At 42.4% G+C, this 27,005-nt stretch overlaps 1 protein-coding gene across 10 annotated transcripts in view; it reads right to left on the reverse strand.

Annotated features, from left to right (window-relative positions):
• FCHO1 (FCH and mu domain containing endocytic adaptor 1) overlaps nucleotides 1–27,005 on the reverse strand; it is a 143,384-nt gene that overhangs the window by 97,497 nt on the left and 18,882 nt on the right. For 5 of the 10 annotated variants that reach the window (XM_077270437.1, XM_077270427.1, XM_077270458.1 and 2 more), the window contains one exon: nucleotides 1,114–1,205. In XM_077270437.1, the coding sequence (XP_077126552.1) occupies nucleotides 1,114–1,205 (92 nt within the window). Of the gene's footprint in view, nucleotides 1–1,113; nucleotides 1,206–1,564; nucleotides 1,650–21,239; nucleotides 21,330–27,005 lie in introns of those variants that run through there. The other 5 variants (XM_077270493.1, XM_077270474.1, XM_077270484.1 and 2 more) reach the window with 2 other exon arrangements.

Genomic DNA, 27,005 nt, shown 5'->3' on the forward strand with positions numbered 1-27,005 from the left:
GCATTTATTTCAGGTGGATTCTGTCTGATAAAGCGCCCATTAAAATAAGGATAATGCACAGCAATTTCAAAGTGTGTACATATGTTCCATCTTGTGTCACGGGTTATAGCAGTAGTCTATGTTTGATCAGATCCTGAGGCTGGGGGAGAGATGGACAGAGTCCTTAATGTAGCCCCCCACAGAAAGAAGCTGAAACAGTGGAGTCTATATCAGCGGATATGCTGGCACGGGTCTGGACACAACTAGACTACCGGCTACACATCCGCCGTGCCACCAGAGAGACTGGCCGTCTAAGGTCTAATAACGCTTCATCTGACCTTGGAATAGATGCATATTATATATACACACATACATATATATATATATATATATATATATATATATATATATATATATATATATATATATATATATATATATATATATATAGAGAGAGAGATATGTAGATATATAGAGAGATATATAGATATATAGAGAGATATATAGATATATAGAGAGATATATAGATATATAGATATATAGAGAGATATATAGATATATAGAGAGATATATAGATATATAGAGAGGTATATAGATATATAGAGATATATATATAGATATATAGAGATATATATATATATCTATATCTCTCTATATATCTACACAACAATCCAGCCTCATAGCTTTTGCCTCCTTTGGGGCCACTTTGTTGGACAAATATAAAAACAAAACCTGCATTACTAATTACCAAAAGGTTGTTTTACAGAAGACCAAGTGATTGGCACAAATCCTATCTAGATGAGCCGGGACAATCTATGGGTAGAGCATCTATCTAAGCCTATAAATGACATGCAGAATTACATCTAGCATGCAGTAGAAGGAAGCTGGCTGCAAATTATAGAAACAATTTCATTTTTTACCTGCAAGCCAAATGTAATCAGTTACTGACGGCTCACATCATTGTGATCCATCTAGAGTGTAGCAGTTTTAGGATGCAATGTCCTGGACAATATAGAAATGTAGCACTTTAAAATTCTAAAGACCAGAAAACAAGTGTGCGAGACAACGTCAGCATTTCTTCCCCAATGCACAGCGAGCTAAAAAATACTAATCACTACTGTGCAGAAGTCTTACCTTTCTCGCACAAACTCGGCCAATTCCTTGATGGAAAGCTGCCCATGCTTCATATTGTGGTATAGCACTGCAAAACCGGAATTTTTATCTCCCTGAAAATAAAAAAAGAGCCAACATCAAAATGACAGGATACCAATAGCAGTACTGATTTACAATAAGCAGAAAATAAGGAGACAAGAGTCCGGGAATAGGACACTTCCATTACTATAGATTAATGTGGGAGAGAAAGCGGATTTTCAATAGACATATAATCCAGACAGCAAATAGAATAGAAAGGAAAAAAAGGGGAATATAAAACATGCACTTTTAGGAAAAAGTAAACTGATCTGTACAGTACATCCATTTGTACAGTCTGCCTGCTGCCTTACAGAGAAAGCACGGAAGAGAAAGGAGACACGGAGGAAGGAACTTATAAGCCAGCGAGAAGCCCAGATGTGCATGCATGGGACACCTGCAGAGAGGCACAATGCGCCAGGGTGGCAGATGACAGCGATGGCCTCTAGCTGGGGACAATGCCAGTCTGTGTGCAGCTCTATGGCACAGAATGGGCTTGTGTGCCAGGCTGAAGCTGCAGGCCTGGTCGTCAAGGGAGATCGGTTGCTCATAGTTACTAGATCTTCCCTCTGAATGTCAACAAGGCCCAAGCAGACGCCCACATTACTCCGAGATAACCCCTACCAAGCAGGATGGACTCCAGCACTACCAGACAGCAGACATTTTATTGCTGGGTTTGGGGGATTTAACCATTGCTGGCCACAAACGGCAGCCCTGCAAGCGATACTATAGAAATAATACACTACGTCCATAATCAGGGTGCTGGGGAAGCAGGGGGACAACCCATGTGTAGTGGCAATTCGGGTTGTCAAATAGAGGTCAACTCAAGGACACGTACAGCATTCCTTTAGGGTCAGGGAAAGCCATGTAAGCATCAGGTATCATGCGCTAATGCTACATTTTGCAAAAAAGGAAAACAAACACGTACGTTGTTTAGAAAGGATTAACAAGGAAATATGGTTATGGGCGAATTCTGGAACTAGCTTGTGAGCCCGGGGATCATTACGCTCCGGAGACAACTTCATACGCAGGAAGTAGAAAATCTAATTAGCAGGGGTCTGGCATGTTATGGAGCGGCACCAGCAGGGAAGAGAAATGAGCAGATTAGCTAGTCACCGTGGTGGAGGGTCTTATTACAGGAACCATTACTTAGGGCCTTTTCATGAAGCCGGAGGATTACAATATCTTACCATGAAACATCCACAAGCCCCTCGCTCTCAGTATAGCAAAAATACTGACTAAAACATGGCCATATGCAATTGGCCTGAAATAGATTGCATTTATGGGTAGGGGTCTTTTGCCTGTTTATGAGCTGTGCCAGATTATTTAAAAAAATAATAATCACAAATTAAAAGATCACTATTATGGGCGCGTTTTGGGTCTCCAATTGAAAATTAAAAAAAAAAAAGTATAAAAATTAACATTTTAGCTGAACATTAGTGATGAGCGAGTATGCTCGTTATTCGAGATTTCTCGAGCATGCTCGGGGGTCCTCCGAGTACTTTTTAGTGCTCGGAGGTTTAGTTTTCAGTGCTGCAGCTGAATGATTTACATTTGTTATACAGCTTGATTACATGTGGGGGCTCCCTAGCAACCAGGCAACCCCCACATGTACTTATGCTGGCTAACAGATGTAAATCATTCAGCTGCGGAAATCTCGAGCAACGAGTTCACTCGCTCATCACTACCGAACATGCAACTTTTTGCTTTAAAATCCTTCCACCTTCCTTGATGCTTGGTGGCGAGTGCTCCTCCTTGAGCGGCAGTTCGGTTTAGTTCTGCTGGCTGATGTGACTGTTTAAAAGGGGTAGTCTCAATTTATTAAATTGCTTTAAGTTAGTTAGACAGCATGACAATAGGCACATTTGCTACTAACTTGCTTTTAAATATGCTGTCAGTCTCCTGCTGTGAGATCTTTTATCTTGCACAGTGTACAGCTTGTTTCCATGCCAGAACCTGCCCAACCACTGGCTGAGTGTGTGCAAAAGATACATTCCAGGAGAAGGTTCAACTCCTAACATTCCAACCACCTCTATGCAGCCTATTGATTTTTATTAGTAGTCATCTGCTCACTTCTCCCTCTTTCAGCTCATGTCAAGTTGCTGTTATAAATCCTGCAAAATCAACAGGTCCCTAGCATCGGCTGTTTTCAGACCAGGTCTCTGAACCATAGCTCTGTCTGGAGCCGTGTGCTTGTTCAGATGCCTGGCCATCTCTGTGTGTACATATATGAACAGTGAATACTCCAGAGCAAAATCAATGATAGCTGAATATGTTACAGCAGAACTTGTGCTGAGCTTTATAGTTCTAATAATGCTATTGTTCTGTTACTTACAAGAAATGTCACTCAAGGAAGAGTGCCCATCCTGTCAAATTCCAAGCAGTAAGGGCACATTCCCACATTCAGGATCTGCTGCGGTTATGAAGCATTATGCATTACCTGAAACACAGTTACTTTTTTTAAACACACATGCAGATTTTCCACATTAATGCAAGTCTATGGGGAAAATCCGCGTGTGTATCCGCAAGAGAAGTTGGCATGTCAGTTTCCGCAGGTGATCCTTAGGTGCATATAGACGCACAATGGACATGGGATTTCTAGGAATACGCAGAGTCAAAACCGCAGCAAATCCTGACCGTAGGAACGTACCCTAAGGAAACCGCAGTTTGGTTAAGTGATTTAACGAGACAACTTGAGAATAGCCGTTTAAAAGCGGAATCGGTCAGCATAGTTTTACACTCAACTGTTTACATGCTTATGTAGCTCTTTCAAAGACAGGTCCAGCAATGCCTTTACATGGCTAGTCCCCTTCTCTGTTGCTGAAAAATTATAGTAGACCCCAAGTCCATCAATCCAGCTATAGTACCTGCCCAGTGACAGCTATGTTATGTGATTTCAGGCAAGGGGACCTTCAGTCAAGTAGGAGGCAGTGCTGGGTAATGAAGGCTTCAGATCTACAGCCTCAGTAAAAGAGAAATGGACTGGTCTAGTAAATGTATTGCTGGGCTTGTCTTTATGTATGTGCATGTGGCTCTTTCAATTAGTGGGGTCATGACATTCTGCTGACAGATTTCCTTCATGGAGCAAGCTGTTGAGCGGTGTGCTTGTTTTAGAGTCTGTATAGCTATCACTACATTTATATAAAGCAAAAACAGTGCCATTGAACACAAAGAATGACTCAGGAGCCAAAAGATGAGGGCTGGGGGGGTTAACTTGTGATGTTACAGGACTGAAAACAGCTGCAAGTGAAAAAGTAGAGAAAAAGGGTGAGCTGCAAGCAGTGTAGCACTCCTCTGTGGAAATGAATAGGGATGGCTGAGATCTCAAGAGTTAGCTCTTCAGTTCCTAGCCTTGATGTAGCTACTGTAAATGTTCAGCCACAGTTCTGGTGTCCGCTCGCCTTGGCAACGAGCTACAAACCATGAAAGAAAAGAACATAGAAGAACTACTGCAGATATTTAGAAGCAAGTCAATTGAGAACTTAAAAACCTATACCAACATAACTTGAGAATAAATATTTAAGTATAAAGCTGCAGTGTCTAATGTAAACAACTCCGGAGTCAATTTGGCCTCCTTTTCAATGGGGTGTCTTTTTAGATGGACATAAGAGCATAGACTAAACTTTGTTAAATATCCTAAAAGATTAATCTTTTGCAACACCTGAATTCATAATGATTCACTCAAAATACTGCCAAAAATCCATCTTGCTCAATATAAGACAGCCTACCAGCTCACTGAGGTGTCAAATCACAGTTGCCCATTGAAGTCTATAAAGAACAGAGAAAGGGGATAGGAGCAGAGACAAACAGACCATGCTGCAACCGCTAGTAAGTGTTTTATCTCACTCCAGTGCTTGATTAACATCTCTGTTTTTCACATGCAGCATGTGCCAAGTGGGGCTTTTTAATCTCTGATCTACAGGCTTTTCCTTAGAGGCTTTGCTATAGGAGAATTTCTCAACTTGTGGTACACACAACACCAGGGTGAAGAGGCACACATCGCTTGGTCAAGAAGTGTTCAGTACTAATTTTTTTTTTTTTTTTTACTAGCCAAAAAACTAAACAGGCAGGTAGTTGCTAACTAGTTGTTCCATCCAGCGCCGGCTCAAAGTGGTCACTGACAGCTCCTGCTGGCGATCCAGCTGTTCCACACCAGAGCAGCTCTTCTTCCAGGCTGCTCTGCTGACATGGTGCGACTGCAGAGATCATGCTGATTGATGGCCGGCTTCCCACAGTTATACAGAGGGGAGCTGCCGGAGTGAAATTGGTTGTCATGGCCTAACTGAGTGGAAGTGAAGCCACTTTTCTGCTGACGTGGCATCAGCGGAAGCCGTAGACTCTGCCGGCACAGATCTGCGCTGGGCAGAACAAGCAGGGCAGGCAATCTCTCTTCTGCCTGTTGGGTTTTAGGCACACAGTTGAAAAAAAAAAAAATTACAGTCTTGGATAAACCCTTTAAACAATTTGCGCAATTTGGTGTTTGACTTCCTGCTGATAATGCCATCTCTTGAAATATAGAAGACTCGGTGCCATCTTGGATAGAAAGGCTGCCCCTCTCACACTTATTTGTTAATCAACAGTCGCTAGCTAATATGTCAGAATAGCAATAGTGTCAAAAGACTAAGATGGACAGCTACAAATCCTCAACCTCACAGAGTTGCCTCTATTTCGAGAGACCAGATTATCAACAGTAGGTTAACACTAAAGTGCTGATATCTGCACACACAATCGCTAGGCTAATAGCGGGTAATAGCCTTCGTTGGAGAGAAAATCCTACCTAATGATCACGGCGGTTTAACAGCATGGCCTTTTGTGCGCGCGCGCCTACAGTGCTACTAGAACGGCCCGATTCATTAGGACTAGTGATGTCCATGAGGGGGCATAATGGAGTCAGACACTCAAGTTCATTAAGAGATATGCACAGGAAATGCAGCAAGATTCCTGGCATAAGGAATGCCACAGTGTCACATCCCAGACCTGCCCATTTTGGTGGAGCTGGGCAAACCTGGTGTGAAACCTGCAAAAGCAGAAACATTTTTTTAACAGCTCTGCATTGCACAAAAAAAATTGTAACTTTTTAAAGCAATTTAAAGGCATACATTATTTTGATGAATGGGGTTAGTGTGTCAGGAAGAGGTTTTTATAAAGTGACCATCAGATTTTCCACCACAAAAAAAAACAAAACAAAAAAAAACAAACACATTGATCAGCACCTCCTAACAGAATGAAGCAAGTGTGAGCTCCATAACTGTAAAGTGCTGTGGAAATTAATGGTGCTAAATCAGCGAGTAACATACTCATGGCCCCTGTACTCAGTTAAAGCAGAAGAGACATAGCTGCCTGTGAAGAATGGGAGAGTACATAGTTTAGGCCAGCGTCGGAGCTATGATGCTGGTCTGAACTGTCAACCACAGTAAGTGTGCTGCTTCCTGGCAAGCAGGAAGCCCAGAGGCTGGGAAGCGCTGAGCTCAGGAAGATAAGACGAGATCAATCGTCAAAGGGTGTTCGGATACATTAGAAAAGTAAAGTATGTTACGTGCGTATAACTAATACTAGTCCTAGAAGTTCAAAGAAGAGGCAGCACTCCGTTATTCAGTGTAAAAACGTGCAGGGTTTAATTTACCCACATGTTCAGGCAACGTTTCAGCTCACAATAAGCTTTTCTGAGAAAAGCTCATTGTGAGCTGAAACGTTGCCTGAACATGTGGGTAAATTAAACCCTGCACGTTTTTACACTGAATAACAGAGTGCTGCCTCTTCTTTGAACTTCTATGAAAACTTGGATGATCGTTGGACTGATTATCTGGGGCTTTGCACCCGAAGATAAGTATTTCTGTGCTGTTCCCTTTTCTTTTTTCTAATACTAGTCCTAGGGAAAAAAAAAAACCAAAAAAACACACTTCTAACCAATTCCTTCCTTGCCATTTTCTATTACCTTAATGCCAAGGTTGAGTCTTAGTTGGGTTATGCACTACAATATTCAGATAACTTGCACTTTTTGGTAACGTTTGTCATATATATTTTTTTTCCTACTGTGTGTTGGGATATGCCTAAAATAAGTCACCTTTGCATGGATTATCATTAGAGTCAGCAAGCACTGCATTAGCAGACATAATACAAGTCATGGCCAAGAGTCATCTTTAGACACAGGCTTTTAATGGGCCCTCTGTTACACAACTGCCATCCGCAACACAATGGGTGTCCTGGCACCTGCAGGCATAATAGTGCTCCAATGTGGGATTTGTAATAAAAAAAAAAAAAAGTTCTATATATTTTTTTTCTTTTTTTAAATAGTTTAAAAGCAGAAACATCCCCCCCCCCCCAAATTAAACAGCGTAAAAAAAGAAGAAAAAAAAACCACAGCTTTCCAACTGGAAATTGACACAGGGGTTGGAATTGTAATCCTTCACAACATGAGATGTACTCCACATGCTGAGTACAGGTGTACAGAGTGGAGCCTGCACCATAATATGTATAACACAGCCAGCCTCTGCAGGAAACGGCAACGTTCAGGCTGTTGAGCCCTTGGCGGCGGCGATACGGAGGGATAGGTACATAAAGGGATTTAGATGCTGAAACTATGAAAAAAAGATTGCCCTGCCTGCGGACGACATGTTACTGTTCTTGGAAGAGGCGCAGGCGTCTTTGGGGGCCGTTATGAACAGCATTAAAAAATTTGGGTCTCTTTCCGGATTATCTATTAATTGGGATAAGTCTGTTGTTGCCCATGGATGCGGCGGCTCCTCTGACACTAGACCCTGGGGTTCCCTTAAGGGTGGTACGCAAGTTTAAATATCTGGGCATTGTGGTTTCGGATAAAAAAAAAAAGGAGGGCCATGTGCGGCTCAACCTGACTCCTTTGCTTGGGAAGTTCCAGCAGAAGATTGGGTCTTGGAAGAAGCTATTTGTCGGTTGCAGGAAGAGTAAATTTGATCAAAATGATAGTTATGCCTCAGCTCCTCTACATATTGCCCAATACTCCAGCGTGGCTGCCTCAGAGTAAATTTTATAGGATCAATACTCTATTTAGGGACTTAATTTGGAAGGGTGGACGGGCGCGCATCAAATTGGAACATCTGCAAAGGGCGAAGGATGAGGGTGGTCTGATGGTCCCCAATCCATGGATTTACTATATAGCATCCCAATGTCAGCATATGGTAGTTTGAGGGGAACCGGAACAGAGTGCTTAAGCGGGGATAATCATTGAACGCGCGGTAGGGAAGGGCCCATTGTTAGCCAGTCTGGAAGCAGGCAGATTCAGAATTAATCCCCCAAAAATTCCCAACAATAGCTATGGTGGGGAAAGTCTGGCAGAAAATTAAGCAATGGAGGGTGCAACAATGTACGAGATATACGCCGATTTGGTTTGAGCCTAGGTTGGCAGAGCTCATGAGATGGCGGGGTTGGGTCAGTGGAGGTGCATTGGCATTTGGTTCGTGTCTCAGTTGCTTGATGGGGATGTTATCAAAACATCTGAGACACTTAGGACTGAGTTTCCTTTGTCCCAAAAGATGTTCTTTCAATATTTGCAGTTGAGACACGCCCTAAATTGTCAAAAGGAGGGGTCGCGCGTGATTCTGCATTCTGCAGTCCGACAGATGTTGACTCTTATTGGGCCTCGGAGGAGTACGAGGGGGTTCATTACCTTGATGTACAGGGGTCTGATGGATACCTTTTTAATGAAACATCTGTTAAGGATAAAGGAAAAGTGGGTGGCGGACGTGGGTCCTTTGTCGGAGTCCCAGTGGGAATCTATACTTCAATACATTCCCAGGGCGTCCCTGAGTGAGGCTAAGAGGGTGTCGGAGTGATACCTGGTGTATAGGGTATACAGGACCCCGGCATGGATGAGGAAGGCAGGACTGAGAGGTGACTCAAAGTGTCCAAGTGCATTGAGGATGATGCAGATTTGATACATATGATCGTGTGCTCGCCTCCAACCCTTTTTGGTGAAGGTTCTTAACTTGATCCAGGAGGTGATTAACCAATTTTCCAGAAACATCATTGTGACCCCCATATGTCACAAAAAACCATAAACATCCTCCTTATAGATCATAGTTAATAGAAGAGAACAAAGGAAGCTTTCTCAAATATATAAAAGCGATAAATTTATTAGTTACAAAAAACACTCATACAAAAAAGACCAATAAAATAGACATGATACAAAAACACATGAACACGTTATCTGTAAATACCCGTGTACAGAACACAAGAGTGTAAAGAAAGACACCAGGATTAATAGAGGAGCGTACCACATAAACCATTAGCTGTACATGTTCTTAATGTGGACCATAACTAAGGTGCTACCAAGCCAAAATCTCCATGTGTAACTATGAATAAAATACTATGTCTATCACCCTCTGTGTGTCCTATGCCATATGGACACGAGTGGTGAAAGAGCTATAGACCATGCGTTATGTGCACCCTAAGGTCCTAGACACAAAAACCTTGTGGACCCTGGAAACGCTAGTGGTCCTGAAAAAACGGTTATCATATTGAACACATGGGAGGCTGGTCTCACCTGGTATGCGGACGCTCCAGCACACACCCCGACGCACGTTTCGCTACCTGTAAGTACTTGCTTTATCAAGGGGAATAGTGTGGATTGAGAATGGTTTTCAGGACCTTATATCGTCCTGACAACGGTCATGTGACCATCATGTGATGGTAACCACCCCCCGGCCGTGTTGAACGGCGCACGCCCACATCACTGCAGTCATCTCCCCGCCCCCGCCCGGACCTGCCCAGCCACACATAGGAGCAGGCACCGATAGGTCCCGATCCCATGCGCAGATGGGCGCCGCCGGACGAGAGCGGGTGACCGACCCCAGTAACACTGTTAGTGCGCACCACGGCCAGGGTATATATAAGGTGACCATATACTAGATAAAAACTAAAAAATATATGTGTGACACATAAATAAACGATAGAGGTTCTCCCATATAGCAGGGGGTCCAAACTTTTGCAAGAATTCTCCCAATATATTGGTATTGTCCGATCTTGTGTTCCAAATAACCATATAGATCTTTTGCTGCTTGTAGCATATACGGGACTAAGTCATATTGCAGTATTCACTGCTCACTATGGAAGACACCTGCATCATGTAGAACTAAAAAATGTATCCATATGTGGCACATAAGTATACGATGGAGGCTCTCCCATGCGACAGGGGGTCCAGACTTTTGCAATTGTTCTCTAATATGATGGTATTGTCCAATCTTATGTTCTCAAGTGACCATATAGATCTTATGCTGCTTGTAGCATATGCGGAACTTAATCATATTGCTATATTCACTGCTCACTATGGAAAAACCTGCATCATGTGAAACAACAACAAATAAAAAAAGTGTGATTAAAACCAGACACAAAAACACATACAAATAAAATACAGGATGGTAAAGGGGAAAAACAATACTATATTGGATGGGGAGATAATTCTACAAAAATGCAGCGAAATTCAGGGATTCATTTAGCCCAGCCGGTTTCATAGTTCCCAATGTTACAATCCATCGCAATTCATGTTGCGCTAACAGCTTTTTAACATCCCCCCCTCTAATGCCAGTGTGTATGACATCTATACCTCTTACAAAAAAATTTTTGGGATTGCAATTATGTACCATACGGAAGTGCCTCGGTATTGTTTTGAGGGATGACACATCTTCTACTGTTGCCGCAGCCTCAATGTCACGCACGTGCTCTCTAATGCGTACTCTTAACTCCCTAGATGTTAACCCGATATATATAAGAGGGCAACCACAAGTAGCGTAGTAAATTACATTCTGTGTACTACACGAGATATACTCCCCTATTTTGTACTCTTTATGATCCACTGACGCAAAAGATGACGTTTGGCATGTATTACTGCATGCCAGACAGTGACCACATTTGAAAAATCCTTTTCTGGGTTGTGTGTTGCCAAAATACTTTTTAGTTGGGGCCACATAGTGGCTCCTGACCAATAGGTCTCCAAGATTTTTTGCACGTCGGGAAGTCATAAGAGGTCTGTCTGACAGAAAGGGTCTCAGGGAGGATTCCGCCCCAAGCACAGGCCAGTATCTAGTCAATATGTCTCTCATGCTGTCCCACTCATGGTTATATGTCGAAATAAATCGTATGTTGTCATCCTTTTTCTTATACTTTTTTTGATACAACAGAGAGGTGCGGGACACTGACTTGGCCTTATTATACCCGTGCTTAATGCACCTCCGACTATAACCTCGATGTTGAAACCGTTCTCTCAAGTCTGAAGCCTGCATTTCGAATCTCTGGTCTGTCGAGCAGATCCGCCGCATCCTCAGGAACTGTCCAACCGGGACGGCCCTTACTGTAGACTGGTTGTGCGCAGTCGTGGCGTGAATCAGTGAGTTGACAGACGTTTCTTTGCGAAAGACATCAGTCTGGATGGTGGATGTGTGGTCCACCTCCAGGCTAATGTCCAGAAAGTCAATTTTGGTCCTGTTATATTTGTATGTCAACTTGATGTTATAATCATTTCTATTCAGATCCGCCATGAACTCCTCCAGCTGCTGCACTGTCCCCCGCCAAAACATCAAGATGTCATCAATATAGCGTAACCAGCACAGCACATGGTCCGCGGCCCCCGACCCGGCGTCACCGAAAACCAACCTCTCCCAGAAACCCAAAAAGAGGTTAGCGTACGCCGGGGCACAGGCCGCGCCCATGGCTGCGCCGCGCTTTTGTTGATAAAACTGATCTTTAAAGGTGAAGAAGTTGTGCGTGAGGACAAAGTGCAGCAGCTCAAGAATGAGCTCACACAGGGGGCCGTCCAAGTTGGAGGTCCCGAGGAAGAAGCGGACCGCCCGAATACCATCATCATGGTTAATGCAGGTATACAAGGTTTCTACATCAGCTGTTACTAGAATAATATCATGACCCACAAAGGCACCGTCAACCCTCGTGAGGACATCCGTCGTGTCCTTAACATAAGAAGGTAAGGTCTCTACAATTGTTTTTAAATAATAATCAACAAATTTACAAATGGGGTCACACAGACCACCTATTCCTGACACGATCGGACGTCCCGGAGGATTGACGGCGTCCTTGTGCACCTTTGGGAGTAAGTAAAAGGTAGGTATCTTTGGGAATTTGACACTGAGGCCCTCAAAAACTTTTTTGTCAATGACCCCCGAATCCAAAGCTCTCAGTAAGATTTTTTGATCTTGATCCAGGAGGTGACAGGAGTAGATGAGGTGCGTAACCCGCTGACTTGCCTTCTGGGTTGTATGGATGATATTGCTACGGATGAATGTGGAAAGTTGATTACTGCAAGATTGTTGTATGCTGCGAGAAAGCTTATTGCGATTTACTGGTTGGATGAAAAACCACCAGGGAAAAAAGGAATTTATTAATAACATTAATTTTATTTTCCTTATGGAAAGGAATATCTACATCAAGAGAGGTCAGAATACAAAATTTGAAAATGTGTGGGGTGGATGGATGGATTACCCAGGTGTGGCGTCTGGTGAGTTTTTGCAGAGTAGAATGGGGGTCGTTTAGTTACTTCTGGAGGGACTTTTACATGTACTGTCGGACAATTTTTAACAGGTGATGTTGTCAGATGGTTGTATTGGATAATGGGTAAAGGACCGGTTTTCGTAAAATGAAAATGTATTAATAGGTTTTGTATTCGTTGTACCTGTCTGGAAAATGTATCAGACTGTTACTGCGTGTCATATGCTTTAATACAAAATTATTTGATTTAAAAAAAACGGCAACGTTCAGAGCAGAGTTCCTTAAATGCTGCTGCCAATCTCTGACCGCAGCATTTTGCAGTCCTGAGGGCTTGTTGTTCTAGGTGCCTAAAAGCCCCCTGCGGCACGATCGAGGGATGCGAATGGGTTACGTGATTTTCCCTATATACCGTATTTTTCGCTTTGAAAGACACTTTATTTCCCTCAAATTTGAGGGGGGAAATGGGGGTGCATCTTACAAAGTGGATATACTGCTTACCGTTACAGGCTGAGATGAAGGGGTGTCCGCCGCTGCTGCCGCGGTTGTCCGCTGCTGCCCATGGTTATGCTGGAGTCTCCGGGTGCTGCGGGGGGCTCTGGCGACATTGTGTGAAAGGACAGAGCCCCCTGGCAGTTCGTCCATGCTTTACTATGTGATGGACTCCATGAAAATGGTCGCCGGAATCTCAGGAGATGAGATTTCAGCGCTGAGATGTCATCTCTCGAGATCTTGGTCCCAAGATCTCCATCTGCGCATGCGCCGCTTCCCGGCGACCATTTTCCTAAAGTCCACCACACAGGAAAGCATGGACGAACTGCCAGGGGGCTCTGGCCTTTCACAAAATGTCGGGAGAGCCCCCCACAGCACTGGAGACATCCCCACATCACCGGAGACACCTCCGCAGCCCCCCTGCAGCCCAGGAGCCCCCCTGCAGCACAGGACACCTGCATACCCCCTCATCCCAGCCTGCAGCAACGCTCCTCTCCTGCCTCCTTCAGCAGCGACCCTGATCCACCGCAGCCACAACCCCCGGTAAGCAATAAGACGCATGGATTCTAAGAAGCCCCACCAATTTATTAAGTTTTTTTTTCCTATTTTTCTCCTCAAAATCTGGGGTGCGTCTTATAATCCGGAGCGTCTTGCAAAGCGAAAAATACGGTACTTCAAGACAGCTGATTGATTGCAGGATATAAAAAAAGGTCACTAGGGAGACTGAAAATGGAAAAAAAAATTAAACAATTATATATTATACTGTGGCAATAAAGAGTAGAAAGAAAAATATTCACTAAGGAGGAAATAACACACACACACACACACACACACACACACACACACAATCTCCACAATAGGAAAAAAAATGCCTATAGTTCTGCCTGTCACAACGCCACCTAACCGGCACTCTCCCTCCATAGGGTATCGCCCTATTGGGCGCTCTGTTTCCCACGTCTACATTTACACATTCAAAAACTACAACTCATCCCACAAGACAGAAACCCTCATACGGCTATGTTGATGGAACAAACAAACGTTCTAACTCTTATAAGAAATCTAAAAAACAAAAAGAATAAAAATATATTTACCGAGGTGGAAAGAGGTTAAGAAAGAATTCCTACTGTATTACGGTAGCAGGACTGTGAAAGAGTAAATTGACCAGCACAGAGTATTTGAATGTCAGTGCGTATTTCCCACAATGCAAAGGGTGAAATGTGTAGAAAATCACAATGAAATGACACATGGGAACATACCCTAATATGCATATTTTCACACTAGAAGTTTGAAATCTGCAACAAAACTGAGTTTATCCACCATGTGCAGGCATACGCTATGACATAGGCAGCATTTTCTAAAATTCACTTTTTTTTTGGCCTCCCTATGGTTATGTTCACACAACTATATCCTTGGTACAAGTGCTATCCATAGGGGGGTGGGGGGGGGGGTGTAAAACTGATAAATAAAAAATTAGCTCATCCCATACAGGTCAACCGTAGAGTATCCAGTTTTTACAAATACATTCATGGCTGATAGTGTTGGTACACTTGAAATTGCTCCAGAAAATTAAGTATTTGTCTCAGAAAATTATTGCAATTACAATGACATATCATGTGTGTGTTGGAACAACAGGGAAAAAGATTTTAAAAAATAAATAAATAAATTGGACATCATTTCACTCAATCCCCCCCAAAATGGGCAGGACAACACTGTTGGCATTCTCAACTTAATATTTGGTTCCACACCTTTTAGAATAAATACCTGCAATCAATTGCTTCCTGTAAACATCAACAAGCTTCTTAACCGCTTAACGACCGCCGATACACCTTTTAACGGCAGCAGTTAAGGGTACTTCTTCCTCAGCGCCACTTTTTAACAGCGCTGAGAAAAAAAAAAAAAGAAAGTGTATAATACCCACCAGCGTTGGAAAATGATTCAGGTTTGGTTTGTACAGTCCTGTCACGTGATCGCCATTATTCGCCAAACAGCGATCACAAAAAAATAAAAGTCCGTCTTTTTGTTAATTTCTCTCTCCTCTGATATGATCTAGCATACCAGAGGAGAGAGAAATGGGGTCCCTCGGTTACCCCTCCTCCACGGTACGTCCGCCATGCACGAAACCTTCTGCTCTGTCCTCTAGCCCTCCACGTCATCTTCTTGAAAGAAAAATGTCAGGCGCATGCACAGTGCACCAGCCAAGATCTGCCGGCCAGTACTCGGCAACAATAGATTTTTCCTATTGGTTCATGTTGATCACTGTGATGGACCCCATTATGTGGTGTAAGGTATTTTGTCCCCTTTTGGGTATATCAAAGTAGTCTGCCTGTATAAATGCATGTTATTTTAGGAGGCACCATATCTATTAGTTTGTTTCCTCCTTTCATTTTCCCCTTATGTTCTTCTCCAATTCTTTTTAATCACCACATCATGATGTATTTGTCACTAATCTTCTATTTCTATCCACAGAGCCGTCCTTATTGAAATAGTGTGCGTCATTCCTCCACTTCACTCCATCCTTCTCTATGCGCAGGAGCCACCCCTCCTGGAACGCACTAGCTACCACCCCCTTCTCTGTGGAATGCACGCAGCATCAGCAATTTCACTTTACGTGCACTGCGCGCGTCACTTCCGGTGTACTCCCCAGTCGTAGCGTGCGCACTGGGCTTCATAAACCTGACACTCCTGACAATGTACCACTGCCATCAGACCCGCGGCGGATACCGCGTCTGTCTCCTCCTCTCCAGCTTCATTTATGGCTTGGTAAGGGCGATCTATATGAGCGCCCATACGCCACATGGACTTTCTGGCGCTATCCTAACGAAATTAATCTCCCATAGATCGGCTGGTTTATAGCCCTCTATCTTCAGGATTTCCTGCTCATTCCACGTTTTTTGGTACGTCCACTTGTACACCACCTAGCTACCAAGTCAATCCACACGTATATGTGGATGCACATGCATACTTATATATATTTTTGTCTCACTGCAGATGCAATATTCTCTCTTAAGGGTCTGTGCCATATACCCTTTTCTCGCTTTTTATAGGTATGTACCCCTTATTTATTCGGTGACTTACCAGCACCCTATATACCTCAGTCCTTTTTCTGTCCATGTACTCACCAACACTCTAGTCCTTTTCTAGTATATAGTCCATGTACTTTTTTCTCATGGATTTCTCTTGTATTCTATTTTTTATGTACCTTACAAACGGTGCATGTAAGCTATATTGTTTGGAAGGTCGCTTCCGTTTTCCACCGATTTATAATATATGACCATATGTATTTACCTGTATATACTTTATTTATTTTGGTAATTTTCTTTATATTATGTCTATGCACTTTATTTGTTTATTTCTAGAGCACACTGATGAAGGTCCTTTGTTGACCGAAACGTTTGTGAACATTGTGAATACTGTATGTATTATAATAAACACCTTTTTGCATCAGACCCACAGGAGTCTGCCAAGTTTATCCTATATCATTGCACACCATTAAGGCACCCAGTGAGAGTGAACCTCCACCATATTTGACTGAAGGTACGGTGTTCTTTTCTTCTTAGGCCTAATTCGGTAAACAGAATTATGTGCTTTTCCAAAAAGCTCTATCTAGGTTTCATCTGTCCACAGGACATGTCCCAGAAGGATTTAGGCAAACTGTAGGCAAACTTTTTTTATGTCTCTGTGTTATCAATGGGGTCCTCTTGGATCTCCTGCCATAGAGTTTCATTTAATTCAAAATGTCAAAGAGTTTGCACTAACAATGATGTACCCTGTGCCTGCAGGACAGCTTGAATTTCTTTGGAACTGCTTATCCAACTTCCAAACTATCTTGCGTTGCAACATTTCATTAATTTTTCTCTGCTGTCTACAGCCATGGAGATTAGCTACAGCGCTGTGGGTTGCAAACTTCTTGATTACACTGTGTTCCAAATTATTATGCAAATAATATTTCCTTTAAATTACCTATCTGAATTGCAGTCAGTGTTATTTTCCAGTCATCTACTATTCTAGTATAATTGCAATGTTTTGGAACAAACTGCCTATGAAAACAGTATCTTTTAAAAAAAAAAATAAACACTCAAAATGCATGTTCCAAATTATTATGCACAGCAGAGTTTTCAACCTTTTTTTTTTTTTATTTTGAACAAAAAAATGGTCAATTGTAAAGTTATAAGCATTATTAGCTTATTACAAAATGAAATCAAACAGTTTTCAAGTGAAAACTTTATTCTAGGTGATGTTACATTTGCACATAGGACCCCTTGTTCGAAAGAAGCTTCTGAACTCTCTCGTCCATTGAATTTGTCAGTTTTTGGATGGTTTCTGCTTCAATTGTTTTGCATGTGGACAGAATACCCTCCCAGAGCTGTTGCTTAGATGTGAACTGCCTCCCGCCATCATATACACTCCTTTTGATGATGCTTCAGAGGTTCTCAATGGGGTTGAGGTCAGGGGAAGATGGTGGCTACACCATAAGTTTGTCCTCTTTTATGCCCATAGCAGCCAGAAATGCAGATGTGTTTTTTGCAGCATGAGACGGTGCATTATCATGCATGAAAATGATCTTGCTGCGGAAAGCACGGTTCTTCCTCTTGAACCATGGCAGGAAGTGTTTTTAGAAACTCCATATAGATTATGGAGTTCATCTTTACCCCTTCAGGGATCATAAACGGTCCGACAATCTCTCTCCCCATGATTCCAGCCCAAAACATTACTCCACCTCCTCCTTGTTGGCGCCTTAGCCGTGTTTTCATGGGGTGTCCATCAACCAGCCATCCTCCACTCCATCCATCTGGACCATCGAGCGTTGCACGGCACTCATCGGTGAACAAAACAGTTTGGAAGTCAGTCTTCATGTATCGTTTGGCCCACTGGAGCCATTTCTGCTTGTGTGCAGTGGATAGAGGATGGCTTGCTCACCTCTGAAAGACCCTGCATCTTGTTGTTCTGGGGACATTGGAGGCACCAGCAGCTGTCTGCTGCTATGACAAGGCATTTTTGCAGCTGCTCTTTTAACCTTACGCAATTGCCTGTTGGAAAGAGTCCTCAATTTTTCCTTCTCAGCACGCACACGTGTGTGCTGGGAATCAGCTACATACTTCTTGATTGTGCGATGATCATGATGAAGTGTCTTGGCAATGTTGATTGTAGTCATGCCTTGACCTAAATACTCCACAATTTGTTGCTTCTCAGCAGCCGACACATCCTTTTTCTTTCCCATTTTGGCAAAAAATGTAGGCTGCTTAATAATATGGAACAGCCTTCTTAAGTAGTCTTGCCTTTATTTGGACACACCTGCCAAAATAATTTGCACAGGTATCTGCAATTGCTTTCAGTGATATAAAGAGCCCTGACACACATCACCATCAATGAGTTTAAATGACAAACAAAAAAATTCTAACCTTATCACTCCTAAACTCTTTGTGCATAATAATTTGGAACACAGTGTATGTTGCACACTGTTCTCCATGCTTAGTGTGGCACACACAGACACACAACGTCTCCCCTTTTTATCAGGTTTTAGGTATGATTTTCATATTGCCCATGCATGTTACTTGCCAAAGGAGAGTTTGAAATAGCATCACATGCTTCAAACAGTTATTTACCCACAATTTCGGAAAGGTGCCAACCATTTTGTCTTGACTACTTTGTGGGCTGTTTGTGAAATGATGTCCAATTTGCCCTTTGTTCCAATACAGACAAAGGAAATACACATTTGTGTAACAAAACATGCAATTGCAATAATTTTGAGAGAAATACTTCATTTTCTGGAACAATTTCAAGGGTGCAAACACTTACGGACATGACTGTATAATTAACATAGGAAATAGTTGTTGGTCTTGTCAATTTTACTCACTGCTGATGTATCGTATACAGATAATCGTACAGATGAAAAAAGTTGTTTTTTTCCTGGATGAAAAGTGGACTTTTTTTTTTTTTTTTTTTTTTTTTTTTTTAATATGCTTTTGTGAATTTAGGTTTTAAAAGGAAGTGGTCATTAGATTAATGCTGCCTGAGCCAGAGGTAGCGTGAATCAGAGACTAGCTGCACAATTTCTGCCAGGTAAGTTTTACTGTGAAACCCTGTGAGGTTTCAGAAAAAAAAAAAAATATATATTGAACAGCCGGTCAGGAACTATAGAAGAGACCTGACTAGTCAGGGGAAATACCCGTCTCCCTACCCCATTCCAGTTGATTGACAGGTCTCTCCAATTTGTGTGATTGCTTCGCTTTTAAAAAGGCATGCCCTGGGAGTGTAATAGTTCTAGAAATACTTCTTACTAAGACTGAGCACATAGCATCTTTTAGTTGACGGCGCAGCCACCAAGATTTCCCGGGTGAAGACACTTCAGGAAAACGTTGGTGGTCGTTTTCCTAAGGGTATGTTTCCATGGGGCTTATTGGCAGCGCTTTGAACACAGCGGATACCCAGCTCCAACCACAGGGCCGCCCCCGTTGTACGCGCGGTGATTCTGGATGTGTTCATTGAACACATGCGGAATCATGGCATCGTATTCATAGACTGTGTTATTTATCTTGCGGAGACGGAGCAAGATAAATAGACATGCTGCAGTCTAGGAAGACGGGCCACATGTCCGGATACGCAGGGCCGCCGTATACGGCCCTGCACGCATAGTGGAGATGGGATTTCATAAAATCCCCTCGATTATGCTGTAACATCTGAACGCTGTGGATTGGACGCTGCGGCTGTACGCAGTGTCCAATCCGCAGCAAATCCTGAAGGCTTCCTGATCATGGAAACATACCCCAATGCGGTTTCGAAGGCAATATTCGATGCTAGTAAGTATAAAGACTGGGGGGCTTCCAAGTAGAAGCTGCCTGAAGAATGTTTAGGTCAAAAGCTTTTAACAATGAAGCAGTTAGAAGAAATGACATAAGGAAGAACACGTGCATAGCAATTTTCCACTTGCAAAAGATGTCACGTGCACATACCTTAAAGGGAACCTGTCACCCTCAAAATCGAAGGTGAGCTAAGCCCACCAGCATCAGGGGCTTATCTACAGCATTCTGTAATGCTGTAGATAAGCCCCCGATGTATCCTGAAAGATGAGAAAAAGAGGTTAGATTATACTCACCCATGGGCGGTCCCGATACGATGGGCGTTGGGGTCCGGTCCAGCGCCTCCCATCTTCTTACTATGATGTCCTCTTGTCTTCAGGCTGCGGCTCCGGTACAGGCGTACTTTGCCCTGTTGAGGGCAGAGCAAAGTACTGCAGTGCGCAGGCGCCTCTCTGATCTTTCCCGGCGCCTGTGAACTGCAGTACTTTGCTCTGCCCTCAACAGCGCAGATAAAGTATACCTGCGCCAGAGCCACAGCGTGAAGAGAAGAAGAGGACGTCATCGTAAGAAGATGGGAGGCGCCGGACCGGACCGCGACACCCACCGAACCGGGACCGCCCCTGGGTGAGTATAATCTAACCTCTTTTTCTCATCTTTCAGGATACATCGGGGGCTTATCTACAGCATTACAGAATGCTGTAGATAAGCCCCTGATGGTGGTGGTCTTAGCTCACCTTCGATTTTGGGGGTGACAGGTTCTCTTTAAAACGGCTTCTTTAGAAAGAAGCAAGCACTGCAAAACTGCCTGCACACAAATTCGGGTTTGCGGTTTTGTGACAAATCTAAACATCAAGTGTGAACTTGGCGACAGATAAATTGCATATTTACCATACTGGTCTATGCCTTTTAAAAAAGGGCTCATCTTTAATTTCTATTCACTATATTAAAAATAAAACCATCATCGTGAACCTTTACATTCCCAGTTTCTACTGATGATATCTTTTTAGCATCCATCCCAATCTGTTACACAGCAGAAAGAAACAGCTTGCTGCCCCCCTCCCTCATACGGTCACCCCCGCTACTTGACACGAGATTACGAAGGCGTCTGAGGGAGGTATATAAATAACATACATACATCTATGAGTAATCGTGTAGGAGAGAATGATTTATGTTTGTATATATGCTACAGGAACTAACGAAAGTATACTACACAGGCATAATACACATATTATACATACCTACACAGGTGAAAAACAATAATATGCTGGGATATGCACAGAGGAAAAAATCTAACACATCATCAGGATTACATACCCAAAAATGGTCCCCGAAATAAGACATCTTGTGAGCAAGCAACTGGGGTGAGCAAGCAGCCTTTGTGGTCAGAGCAGGTCAGTGAGCGAGCTGGAATGACAGCAGAACGGCATGGTAATTCATACACAAAAGAAAGGGAGGGAATACAGGAGGAGAAAAAAAAAGTATTAAAGGAGCGGAGGAGAGTAGATACTAGGAAGGAAGATGTGAGAACGGTAAAAAAATAAAAAGTTACCGTACCTAGGCCAAGCCATTCATATGGGAAGGAGGGACTCTCGGGAGGGTGTCCCAAACAGACAGACAATCATGATTTACCATAGAGAGATCACAATGCAAAGTGGCAAAGAAAAAATATAAACTCAGACAACAGAGAAGTGTACTGCGCTCATTTTACATCCTGCGCTAGAGGAATGACAGCCACTCACATTCCAGGAATACTGACTTTTTCTTGGTCCCAGTTAACACCAGTGTCCAAAATAGCAACCGCATGCAACTTTGCTCAAGGATTTTTTCTAACAGTACTGAACAGCAATCGCTTAGTCTTAGGCACATTAGACAGGGTCCTTAATGGGAGCGTTTGTGACCCTTTTCTGGTTAGAGGGTTTTTGTTTTTTTTTGCTTTTTAAATACATGTCATTTCTTTGTGCATTTTGCATGTAGACAACATTTACATTTTATTCATCCACAGACTTGCTTGGTCTATAAAGAACAAAATTGGCCAAATTTATCCCCTGCTGCTCCAGCCCCTGGTCTTGGACATGGCGGCAGCAATGAAGTCCTACCTGGAGCACACGACCACTGCAGCCAATCACTGGGCTCTACCGCTGAGCCCAGTTTTCCACTGCTGCGGTTACATGCTGTAGATAGGATGTTACCACTGCAGCCATGTCAACAAAGATTGGGGGCAGCAGCGTGGAGACAGTGCCGGAGCAGCAGAGGAGGTCGATTTTGTTATTTTTAGACACTGTAAATTAATTCATTTACAGTGATTCATGTGTTTAATAGGAATCCAAAGACAAGACAGGTAACGTGACAGCAGCAAAAGATAAGGAATGTATCATCACACTGGAATACCAGAAGCCGCCAATTACACAGAGATAAGTGGTGCTACATGACAGCAGCTCATCACTTCCAGTAATCAGTCCCACAGACTGAATACATGCACTCCTGTTCATGACTAAGCTCGCGTACCACAAATGGAGCACACCTTTTTAAAAAGTGCTCAGATCTACCACAGGTAAAAAAAATATATAAAAAAAAATTTCCTTCCTTAGCTTTTATAACTGGTAGCTGTGTACTTTAAAATAATAATAAACTACTGAATACTGGGTCTGTGCACACTTTGCAGTTTTGCCACAAAACGTGAAGGGTTGCCTAATGCCAAAGTGAATGGGAACCCTGAAGTGTCATGCACACGTTGCTTATTTGTGACTTAAAGATTTGGTGCAGACAGATATAACGCTGCAACATGTCAATTCTCGCAGCGTTTTCAATGCAGAATCCACCCATACTAATGCACCAAAAACACATTTTACATAGCATTTTCCCTGCCAATAGCTGCAGAAATTTCTGCACCAGATACCTGATGTGTGCGCATACCATTGGGAATTTTCCCCAGATTACTGATACTGTATTTCTTAGTTGGAACTTGATTATTACATTTTTTTTTCTTTCATTTAATACAAGCTGGTATAATTGCTCAGATTTTATATTTACGGTAGGTACTTGAACATATTGCTCACATATATTTTGAATTTCTGTAAAAAGCACCAGATTGTGTCTCCGCCATTTTTCAATACTGCTTTAGAGAATCTTTAACCATGGTTACTGGCTATATTAAACCATTAATTTCCTATGGTGTTCAAGCCTATTCAGTGATATTACTAGAAGATGGCATAAAATTAGCCTGGGTGGGAGAGAGAAAGAAAGAAAAAAAAAAAAAAAAAAAAAAAAAAACCTGTAGACGCCTAGCTCTAGATTTAAAAGACAGAAGATCCCCAGGATGTGGTCTACTGACAGATTAAACAAAACTGTGCATTTATCTACTAAAACAAGAAGTGAAAGCATACAGTTTTCAATCTATTCGCAGTCAAGCGCAACAAAAAAAAAAAAGTAGGAAAAAAACAACAGTAGCTGTAAAAAGAGAGAAAAAAAAATAGCCAATAAATAAGTAAAGATACTTTGAAATGTTAGTAAAGCAAAATCAAAATTATTTGTTCCCGTACTGGGACTGGCTACTTACAATATAGTCCAGTTTCTTACCATCTAAGATTTGACCTATACTCATTCAGAAGTTGAAAGCAGCCAGAGCTGTACAAAATGACTACCGTATATAACAGGCACGGGCTCAGTGACCGCTTTATGCGGCCGAGCAGTTCAGTGCACATTCCCACCTAATTGTTCTCCCATCAATCTCCACCCTGCTTTGTCTTCCGTAAAGCCAGTGTTGTCGATTAAGGAAAGGTGATCAAAGATGGAAAACAAGTACGTAAGCGGGAATGGTCTCGACACACCAAGGGCGCAACGACACACCAAGGGCGCAACGACACACCAAGGGCGCAACGACACACCAAGGGCGCAACGACACACCAAGGGCGCAACGACACACCAAGGGCGCAACGACACACCAAGGGCGCAACGACACACCAAGGGCGCAACGACACACCAAGGGCGCAACGACTGGCTGCTTTCAAAGCTGGAATGATTTCAGCTCAGATCTTATAGTGTGTTAAGAAATGTAACTATAAAATAATTTCGGGAGGAGATTGCCCCTATATGCAGTTCATTGTTTAAAAACAAACAAACTGAGCTTTACTTAGCCTCCTTAGCTCTGAGCTCCCCCTACCATCTATATGGGCAGGGCTGCTGAGCTCAGTGATTGTCTGCAATGATGTATTTTCTCTTGCTTGGAAAAAATAAAAATAAAAAAAATACATGTACCCCTGACCAATCAAATGGATGGAATAGCTGGCAGCCAGACAGGTGTTCACTAGACAGCCAAGTGTATGGGCAACTTTAGTCTACAGTCTCGGATAGAAGAGAAGTCTGTTCCTTCGGTTTAAGGCTGATGAGCACTTTTGTAAATATCTATAATCCCATGGAAAAACACCCTACCATTTCTAGTGCTGAGCTACTAAGCAGACCTATTGGTTTTCATCAAGACCAGTGTTGTTCTGGCCAGTCTTGATGATGGGACGTGCTGGAGTCAGACGCTCCTGATTCATTTAGAGGCATCTGTAGATGTCAGTATCTACAGACACTAATCTGTGCAAAATACATTTGTTGCCCAAAGCACAGTCACCATTTTTGATTGCATTTAGACCTTACTATATACCAAAATCATAAGTTTCCATGAAAATACTTATGTAAAGTAGATTAGCACACAACGTGTCTGCTTTATACAATTAAAATACATCTGCAAGGAGTTTACATACATAGTACATACACAGTTATTAAGGTTGAAGGAAGACTTTAAGTCCATCTAGTTCAACCCATAGCCTAGCATGCCCTAACATGTTGATCAAGGGGAAGGCAAAAAAAACCCATGTGGTAAGAGTAAGCTCCATCATGGGGAAAAAAATTCCTTCCCGACTCCACATACGGCAATCAGACTAGTTCCCTGGATCAACGCCTTATCAAGGAATCTAATATATATACCCTGTAATATTATACTTTTCCAGAAAGGCATCCAGTCCCCTCTTAAATTGAAGCAATGAGTCACTCATTACAACATCATACGGCAGAGAGTTCCATAGTCTCACTGCTCTTACAGTAAAGAATCCGCATCTGTTATTATGCTTAAACCTTTTTTCCTCCAGACGTAGAGGATGCCCCCTTGTCCCTGTCTCATGTCTATGATTAAAAAGATCATCAGAAAGGTCTTTGTACTGTCCCCTCATATATTTAAACATTAACATAAGATCACCCCTTAGTCTTCGTTTTTCCAAACTAAATAGCCCCAAGTGTAATAACCTATCTTGGTATGGCAGACCTCCCAGTCCTCTAATAACCTTGGTCGCTCTTCTCTGCACCCGCTCTAGTTCAGCTATGTCTTTCTTATACACCGGAGACCAGAACTGTGCACAGTATTCTAAGTGTGGTCGAACTAGTGACTTGTATAGAGGTAAAATTATGTTCTCCTCATGAGCATCTATGCCTCTTTTAATGCATCCCATTATTTTATTTGCCTTTGTAGCAGCTGCCTGACACTGGCCACTGAATATGAGTTTGTCATCCACCCATACACCCAGGTCTTTTTCATTGACGGTTTTGCCCAGAGTTTTAGAATTAAGCACATAGTTATACATCTTATTACTTCTACCCAAGTGCATGACCTTACATTTATCCCCATTAAAGCTCATTTGCCATTTATCAGCCCAAGCTTCTAGTTTACATAAATCAGCCTGTAATATAAAATTGTCCTCCCCTGTATTGATTACCCTGCAGAGTTTAGTGTCATCTGCAAATATTGAAATTCTACTCTGAATGCCCCCTACAAGGTCATTAATAAATATGTTAAAAAGAAGAGGGCCCAATACTGACCCCTGTGGTACCCCACTACTAACCGTGACCCAGTCCGAGTGTGCTCCATTAATAACCACCCTTTGTTTCCTATCCCTGAGCCAACTCTCAACCCACTTGCACATATTTTCCCCTATCCCCATTATTCTCATTTTATGTATCAACCTTTTGTGTGGCACCGTATCAAAAGCTTTTGAAAAGTCCATATACACTACATCTACTGGGTTCCCTTGGTCCAGACCGGAACTTACCTCTTCATAGAAGCTGATCAAATTAGTCTGACATGATCGGTCCCTAGTAAACCCGTGCTGATACTGGGTCATGAGGTTATTCCTCTTCAGATACTCCAGTATAGCATCCCTTAGAATGCCCTCCAGGATTTTACCCACAGTAGAGGTTAAACTTACTGGCCTATAATTTCCGAGTTCAGTTTTTGTCCCCTTTTTGAATATTGGCACCACATTTGCTATACGCCAGTCCTGTGGTACAGACCCTGTTATTATGGACTCTTTAAAGATTAAAAATAATGGTCTATCAATGACTGTACTTAATTCCTGCAGTACTTGGGGGTGTATCCCATCCGGGCCCGGAGATTTGTCAATTTTTGTGATTTTTAGACGCCGCCGTACTTCCTGCTGGGTTAAGCAGGTAACATTAAATTGGGAATTATTATCACTAGTCATATTGGCTGCCAAGGGATTTTCTTTTGTAAATACTGATGAAAAAAAGTCATTTAGCATATTGGCTTTTTCCTCATCCTCATCCACCATTTCACCCAGACTATTTTTAAGGGGGCCAACACTATCATTTTTTAGTTTCTTACTATTTATGTAGTTAAAGAATATTTTGGGGTTATTTTTGCTCTCTCTAGCAATGAGTCTCTCTGTCTCAATCTTTGCTGCCTTGATTTGCTTTTTACATAATTTATTTAATTTTTTGTATTTATTTAATGCCTCCTCACTACCTACTTCCTTTAATTCTCTAAATGCTTTCTTTATGTCCCTTACAGCTCTATTTAGCCGTATTGGTTTCCTCCTATTTCTAGTATGTTTATTCCCATACGGTATATACTGTGCACAGGTCCTATCCAGGATGCTAATAAATGTCTCCCATTTTCTTTGTGTACTTTTATGTCTCAGGATATCGTCCCAGTTAATTGCACCAAGATCCTCTCTCATCCGTTGGAAATTTGCACTCCTGAAGTTTAGTGTCCTTGTCACCCCTCTACTACACATCTTATTAAAG

This window comes from Ranitomeya variabilis, chromosome 1 (assembly GCF_051348905.1).
Source record: "Ranitomeya variabilis isolate aRanVar5 chromosome 1, aRanVar5.hap1, whole genome shotgun sequence".
Taxonomy (NCBI): domain Eukaryota; kingdom Metazoa; phylum Chordata; class Amphibia; order Anura; family Dendrobatidae; genus Ranitomeya; species Ranitomeya variabilis.